The sequence below is a fragment of the Ovis aries genome, chromosome 16 (assembly GCF_016772045.2).
Source record: "Ovis aries strain OAR_USU_Benz2616 breed Rambouillet chromosome 16, ARS-UI_Ramb_v3.0, whole genome shotgun sequence".
NCBI lineage: Eukaryota > Metazoa > Chordata > Mammalia > Artiodactyla > Bovidae > Ovis > Ovis aries.
Window position 1 is genome coordinate 24312122 of NC_056069.1, and position 8312 is coordinate 24320433.

The 8312-nt window shown below is 39.6% G+C and overlaps 1 protein-coding gene across 1 annotated transcript; it reads left to right on the forward strand.

The window, feature by feature from the left end:
• The first annotated feature begins 297 nt into the window (after nucleotides 1-297).
• Nucleotides 298-7881, forward strand: ESM1 (endothelial cell specific molecule 1). Its single transcript, XM_004016994.6, has 3 exons — nucleotides 298-673; nucleotides 3693-3845; nucleotides 7626-7881. The coding sequence occupies exons 1-3, from the start codon at nucleotides 373-375 to the stop codon at nucleotides 7721-7723; spliced, it is 552 nt and encodes a 183-aa protein (XP_004017043.2). The 5' UTR covers nucleotides 298-372; the 3' UTR covers nucleotides 7724-7881.
• The last annotated feature ends 431 nt before the right edge of the window (nucleotides 7882-8312 follow it).

Sequence of the window (8312 nt, forward strand, 5' to 3'; positions counted from 1 at the left end):
GTGCAACCTTCTTTATTCCCCCTTCACAGACGTCCTTGAGCCCTTGAGACGGATGTGAGCGAGTTTTTCAGTCCTCATGCAAAACAACCATCTAAACATAACAGATGACATCAGCTCAGGCTTTTCAATTCCTGGATGGCAGCAGCGTGTTAATCCAGCCTTCATCCTGGATTTCATAAACTAAAACAAGAGAGCCTGCCCGGAGGACAGCGCTGCTGCTGGGTTGAGGAAATTGATGACGGGGAAGCATGCGGGCAACCCAGTGTATAAAACTCATAAACGTGTAGGCAGACGCTCAGCTACCACTTTGGACGGCGGCTTCCCGCCAGCAGAGACCCCGCAGCGGGAAGCGGAGCCGGAGCCGCGGGAAACATGAAGTGCCTCCTGCTGCTGGCCACGCTGCTGGTCCCCGCGCACCTGGCGGGGGCCTGGAGCCTCAAGTACGCGGTGGATTGTCCCGAGCCCTGTGACAGTAGCCAGTGCAACAGCGGCCTGCACTGTAAGAGGACAGTGCTAGACGACTGTGGCTGCTGCCGGGTGTGCGCCGCGGAGCTGGGAGAAACCTGCTACCGCACAGTCTCGGGCATGGATGGCGTGAAGTGTGGCCCCGGGCTGAGGTGTCAGTTTGACAATAAGGAGGATGATTTTGGTGACGAGATTGGTATCTGCAAAGGTAAAGAGCGACCCCTTGCTTCTTGCTCCTTGCCTAGGGCACCCTGAAGGCTTTTAGCCAGCGTGGGAAGAGAGGAGCCTTTCCTTCTAATGCAAAGAGGGAAAATGCAGGTGGGTTTAGGGACCAGGTTCCCCCTACAGGTGCTGTCATAGGGAGAGAGAGAAAGATAACTTTACAGATTGCCGCTGGGAACCCTGCATGTAAGAAAGCCCACAAAGAAATACAGCGTTTCACTCGTGATGTTTAAGAGATTTTTTTTTTTTTTTTTTAAGTTGCAATGGAAAATTGTGTTGCTTCCCTTTCTGGAAGACTTTAGAAATTTGACAGGTAATCTGTTATGGCTGGAGTAGGTGGTCTCTTTTCTATAGGCAGTGATTACATAGGTCTGCACTGGATAACCTCTTGGAGTGGTGGCTAGCCCTGGGATTTAGTGATTCTTTGATCTTAAGAGAGTCTACAGGGTTGAGGGCACCTCTCATGATCAAGTATTTCTGATGCACACTAATGCACTTTGTGAAATAGGATGACTTAAGTCATCTAGCAAAAGGAGTCATGTTCTTGGAAGAGGATACCCTGAAGTATCAAGCAAACCCAGAAAAATAGTGTAAAACAAGCAAAAATAGCGCCTAAAGAAAAAAAAAAACAATGGAACTCTGTAAAGAAAAAGACTTAAAGAAAAACTTTATTAGGTTGAAATTATAGCTAAACAGTGTAGTTCAACATTTGTAGAATTTATTTCAAACTTAGTGACTATAGCTTAAAATGTTTAGAAATAAAAAAATGAAGATTTAAAAATACTCTGTGTATGGATACCTCATGATCTCCTTAAGGATTATTATTAAGGTTCAGTACATATGTGATAGGTCCATTCATCAGTTTTATAGTACAAAGAAGCTTTTAAAATTAAAGGGACTAAGTTTCTAAATAATTTTAATGTGTTTAACACAATTGTAAGCTTTTATGAATAATAATCATCCAGTATTGAGCTAATCTCATGAATTCTTTTAGAAAAATATAAGTCGATTAACTTTTAAGCCACAAAACATACTAAAGATTAGGAAATAGATGGTTGAACTTTAAGGAGAATTTTAGTTTTTTGCTTAGTTTATTTTTGTTTATAACCAATGAAAAGTAGAATACTGAGGAAACATTTTCTTTGGTGGACTTTCACAGACATGTCTTTCAGCTGAGTGGGATCTGTGATTTCTGTAAATTACAGGGCTTATCAGCCAAGAAAAGAGTACTTCACATAAGGAAATTAGGGAGGAAGTGGTTAACACAATCATACTTACTATATAACAAGTATATGCCGTGTATTGCTTTTTCTCTTGGCGTAAAAACTGATTGTATATATGATTGTAAATGTCCAATTACATATGGGTAAAGAAACAGGCTGTAAGGCATCTGGAGTCTTTAGCACTCCAATATTCACTGAATGATTGAGGTAGCTGTTAATAAGATTTATTTTAAAAAGCTGTTTAGGATAGCTCTTAGACATCCTTCAGATTGCACATGGGTCTGGTTACGAACATTTTTCTTTCTGCTGGAAATAGTGAAGCTGTGTGAACCTCAACAGCTACATAGAGACATTGTATTTTGCTGTAGGCAAAATTTTGTCCTTCAACTTTTTTTACATAACACCTCTGTGAAAACTGTATACTATAGCTGCATATCTGGATGTTTTCTAAATATTCAGGTATTTTGCATTGCCTTGGCCAGATAGCAATATTTATTGAGCACCTACTATCTGCCCAGCACTATTTAGTATATTGGGGGATACAGTAGGAGCATAACTGGGAATTTGGCTAGAGTTTTAGTTTTCAATATCACTGGAGACACAGTCATATCCTAATCCTGCATGCTTTTCTGCCAGAGGCTTTTTCAGTATTGCTTCTAGGACTTCTTTTTTCCCAGCAGAGAGGCTAGTGTTTAAAACCATGTGCTTCTCTAATCTGAAGGACGCAGAGTACAGCAGTCATAAATCTCTTAAAAAATGTATTTAATTAATATCTATCTTGATTATTCTGTGGACAATATTAGATTGCCAAAGACTTAGATGCCTCACAATTTGTTTCTTCACCCATGTGTGATTGTACATTTACAAGGACATTCTTGTGCCAGGAGAATAAATATTCTGCATCTATTCTGCTTGGCTGTTCAGGGCTGGCTATTCTATTGAGATGCTGTTCACATCATAAAAAACATGCATTTTTAATAATGAATTTGTTCTCTTTTTCTCAATATAGTATGTTTTAGTCTAAGTATGGGAACATCGAAGCTCTAAAAGCTTCCAGATTTGGGTAGGTATATGAATATATTCTCAGCTTTCTTCTCATTTAGCATATTGTATTTTAGCTCTGCAGAGGACTTTATTAGTGAATCCTCTTAACATCTGGAGGAGTTGAATATGTTTGTACTGTCGTTTTGATAGATAAGGAAGTTGATAAGAGTTGGAGCAGATTGAGGATTGGTCACTTGATGAAGAGCTGAGATGACAGCCCTCTTAGCCCCTGGTTAGTTTAAGCCCTTTCCTAGACATTTAGAACAGTAAATTGCCTGTGACTACAGGGAATTCAAAGACAGAATTCAATTTCATATCTTTTAAACTCTGTGAAGAGCTGATACACGTGTCTTTTCAATTGCCTACCTTCACTGAGCTGTCACAGAGGTAGCCCAGTGAGACACTGCCTTTTGGTTTCTAAGCAGACAGTAGACAGAATTAAACCCAGTTCAGAGATACTGGTTATGTGTATCTGTCTTCAGCTAAACTTCACAGCAAGGCACTACAACTAAGGAATCCATTATCTGGTCTTAGTGTGTGATTTCACATTTGTGACTTTAAGCGTGGGATTCACATTTCATATTTTCAAAGCTTGGGCTTTTCAGATAATTGGGCTTTATCTGATAGTCAAGATTCAAGAGGTTTGTTCAATTACTGAGGCTGTGCACACAGGGACTGTGACGTTGGAAGCTTGTGTATATCAAGAGCGCCCTCTCTCAAGCTTCCCTTTGTCCTCAGATTGCCCCTTCGGCACCTTCGGGGTGGAATGCAAACAGATTTGCAGCTGTCAGTCTGGCATATGCGACAGGGTGACCGGCAAATGTCTGAAGCTTCCCTTCTTCCAACATTCAGTAACCAAGGCTACCAGCCAGAGATTTGCATCACACACAGGTAAGAACTGATTCCCAGGTAAACACTGAAACAACAGTCTCATTTTCAGTTTGAATAAGAAAAATTATGGATGAGTAGAACAAGATGGTGGTTTAAATGATTCTGTTTCTTTTATTCTACTTACGGGAAAGGTAGGTGGCTGTTGAAATTTGTTGCAGTTTTACAAAGAGACTTCATTAATAATTTTTAGATTGTACAATATTTCACAAAGTTTACCCAGTGTATAGCGAGGATAAATATGACTGATTAACCAAAAAGGTAATAAAAATAACCAAGATATACAAAGCTCTTTAAATTCTTCAGTGATCTGTTTTATATATGTACTAGACAAAGCTACTTCTCTCCCAACTTAACAGTGAAAGAGTATTCTGAGGAATTTATTGGATAAGGCTTAAGAGCCAACATAGAAAATATAAAACATTTCTTTCTAAAAACCAAATGGAAGTATTTAAGTGGAATAATTCCAAGCATGTCTTTTTGTGGATTTTGGAGAGAATATGAGATACTATCTATGATTAAAATTTGGGAATCATCTCTAAACCTTTGAATGAAAATGTAATCATACTCACATGCTAATTGTTAGTGCTTATGTATTTCTTACACAAGTTATTAGAATGTGAGAAATACAGCTTGTAAGATGATGTGAAGTGCATATTTGGTAATCTTGTTGAATAAATGGTTAAATTGGAAGTAGCTCATTTAAAGCAACAAGTAGCCACAACAACTACCAGTATCCACAAACTATACACTTTTCTCCCCTAGATATAAATAGTTGACAATCCAGATTTATTTCAGTTCTTGTTTCTGGTTCTTCACACTTCAAATTAATTAAAAATTGAAATATTTGACAAATGTGCTTATTTCTCAGCTTTACCTCCTTCTTATACATGGGTTCAATTAAGTACCTCAAAATAAATGGGAAATATTGTATTTTATGAATTATTAAGTGTGGCTATGGCCTTAAACATTAAAGTGAAACCTTAAAAAAAAACCTACTGCATGAATATCTTCGTGAATACTTGATCTGGAAATTAAGATCAATATTAACATTTTAAATTCTTATGACTTGTCCCTATAGTCTTTGACAAACAATATGGAAGAAAATTGAGCTTTAAGTCCTGAACAATTTTTTATTGAGGTGAAATTCACCTAACATAAAATTAACCATTTTTAAGTGAATGATTCAGTGGCATTTGGTACATTCACAGTGTTAGGAAGTCACAGCCTCTATCTAGTTCTTGAAAAAATTTCTCAGCTCCAAATAAAACCAGTGCCCATCAAGCAGTTACCCCCACTCTCCAGCCTCTAGCAATCTCCAATCTACCTTCTGACATTTTCAGTTGCCAGGCTGCCCGGGTGGCTTCCCAGGTGAAGGACCTGCCTGCCAATACAGGAGACTTGAGACAAGGGTTCAGTCCCTGCATGGGGAAGATCTCCTGGAGGAGGAAATGGCAGCCCACTCCAGTGGTTTTGCTGACAAATCTCACGGACAGAGGAGCCTGGTGGGCTATGGTCCATAGGGTTGCAAAGAGTCAGACATGAATGAAGCGACATAGCACGCACACACGTTTGAAACTTATTGTTTCAGCACTACTAGTTGCCTCAAATACTTGAAGCTTCATTTGTCTTATTTTGCTTTCTTAAAACCACAGGCTACAAAGGACATTGAAGGAACAACTTTATTAATAGAATCCTTCTTCTCTCATTAAGATTGCTCCTGACCTTTCTCACCAAGAGAGAATTGAATCTGGTGAATCTTTGTCACTCTTTGGGGTGTATGTCTGGGGGGCGTGCTCTAGAACTCCTCTGGAATGTCCTCAGAGATGGAACTCTTCTCTCCCCTCCACGCTTCCTGCTGCACACACAGGAGCACGTCTTCTGCTTCTCTGGACCAGTGTGCTGTCTCTTTCCCTCGGGCCTGTCACTTTCTCTCATTTGCTTGCAGATTCTGCAAAAATCCTGACCAATGTATAGTTGCCTTGGAAAAAGATACTCTGGACCCTTGAACAACATGGATTTGAACAGTTTGGTCCACTTATACACATATTTTACCCCCAATAGATATAGGACCTATATTTTTGCTTTACAGATCTTTAAATTAACTAAGTGTGGGGGGGAATTTGTTTTCAATTAGAGATCACAGTCCACAGAGTCAAAAGAACTAGGGTTGGAGTCCTGAGTTTATCCAAACTCTTTCAGCTTTCTGCCCTTGGGTGAGTCATTTACCAGTTACTTTGTTTGGGGGACAGATATAGTGGTAGGCAGATTTTCCACTGCTCAGGGGTTGGCACCTCTAATACCAGCATTGTTCAAGGAAGGGTCAACTGTATTTTGCTGGATGAAAATTACATTAAGGATTACATAAAAAAAATTTCTGTACTCAATTAGATATCAAGATTCTTATTTGAAATTTATGGAAAATGCATTTTCTGACCTAAGGTGTTTCTTTTGATAAAGGAGCAACTAAAGATGACTATTAGTGTCCTCTTCTTAAATCTCAGCTGGGAAAGAATCCCCTCTCCAATATGGGAGACTTGGGTTCAATCCCTGGGTTGGGAAGATCCCCTGGAAAAGGGAACAGTTACCCACTCCAGTATTCTGGCCTGGAGAATTCCATGGACTGTATACAGTCCATGGGGTCTCAAAGAGTTGGACACGACTGAATGACTTCCACTTTCATAAATGTTAGATTGAGGATGGAATGCAGAATATCCTAAAAACCTCGTGGTAAGGATGCACAGGAGCCCTTCTGTTCAGTCGTGCATCTCCACATGGGACTTAATGAGTTTTAAGTGCTACTGCTTATAGGACGGGGCTTGGTTGCGGCCTCAGTCCTTGCCACGAGTTTCACATCATCTCTGCCCAAGTCTGTTTGGGCCCAGTCTTTGTAATTTGCGCCAAGATTCCTCAGCATAGGGACTTCCAGAGGAGCCTTTTATACCTTGATTGGATGAAGTGGTCTTTTCTAACTTTCTACCTGTTGGTCGCAGCATCCTTGGCAAGTGGGCTTCCTGGTTTCTCATCTTCATTTGTCATTGCTGTTTTTATTGTTTAGTAATTAGCTCTCTGACTTTCCAAGACTGGAAATTCACAAGCATCTTTTTTTTTTTTTTTTTTTTGTGGGGTGGGGATAGTGGTTGAGTTTCATGAATTTACATGCATTTATCTACTGGACCATCCTAACCTCTTAATAGCATTCAATTTCACTGCAGAAGCAAACACACTTCACTACTCTTAGAAGCAGAAACATTTAAAAAAATTCTAAATATTAGAAACTTGTTAGGTAGAGCAAGGACTATTTCCATAAACGTTTATAAAAGGCCCTTTGGTCTGCTTTCTGCATTCTAGAGCCACATCAGTAAGCTAATTCCTCTTCCATATCAGATAGTAAAGAATCTTACTTAGAGATCTATACTTACACCATTTACTCATTCGGTAAGTAGTAAGTGCCTACCATGTTCCAAGCACTGTTGCAACAGTGAACAAAACAAGTCCCTGCCATCATAGAGCTGATATTCTAGTGGTACAGTGAGAAAGGGAAAAAAAGGGGGAAAAAAAGACAAATAAATGTATAGAATAATGTCAGGTGATAACGGGTGAACAAAGACGTTTAATTCAAGGAAATGCTAATTGGTAGAGGGCAGGTGAACATGGAATAGACTTTTCACATCTATTATAGATTTCATTGTAAATGTGTTAGAATACAAGAATAAGACAAAATTTTACATAATCTTGGAGTTATAAACATTTGGACATGATTTATATTCCTTCTAATTTCAGAGCATGACGTGGCATCTGGAGATGGCAATGCTACGAGAGAACCTGTGAAGGAGAATGATGCCCGATCTCCTGTAACGAAGCGGTTAAATCCACGCTGATCCTGGGTGGGATTTCTGAGAGAAGACCCTGTTTTACCAATCATTCAACACACAGCCAACATTTTAGGAATTCTCTGTATTATAGCATATGGACATATGATTTTTGGAGACCAAGTGTGATTTAGGGTGGGTCCAGAAAAAAAAAAGTATGCAATCCATACAATGCGTATGACTGAACTCTTTTAGATATTTGTTAAATATTTGAATGCATATAGATGTGTTATATATGTGTTTTTAGTCGCAGTGACGAACTAAAGATGCGATTTGAATAACCTTAACTTGGAGGGAAATCAGCCAAATAGAAGGCTAGCCAAAGCTGAAGACCACAGCCAGTCTATGGCTCTTTGATTCGATGTACATTAATGTCCAGATATGGGCTGGAGAGAATTAAGAGCAAGAGAAGGTGGGGAGGGGGCTGGGAGAGTATGATATTTAGGTCTTTCTTTGGTAGCTTCAGTAGAATTTCTTTGTGCTGTTGTAGCCATGCGTTCCGGGAAACAAACTCACTCAGAAGGACAATGCAGATAGTGGAGTGCAGTTCATTACACCGGCGGGCCCAAGGCAGAGTCTCCTCTTAGCCAAGGACCCT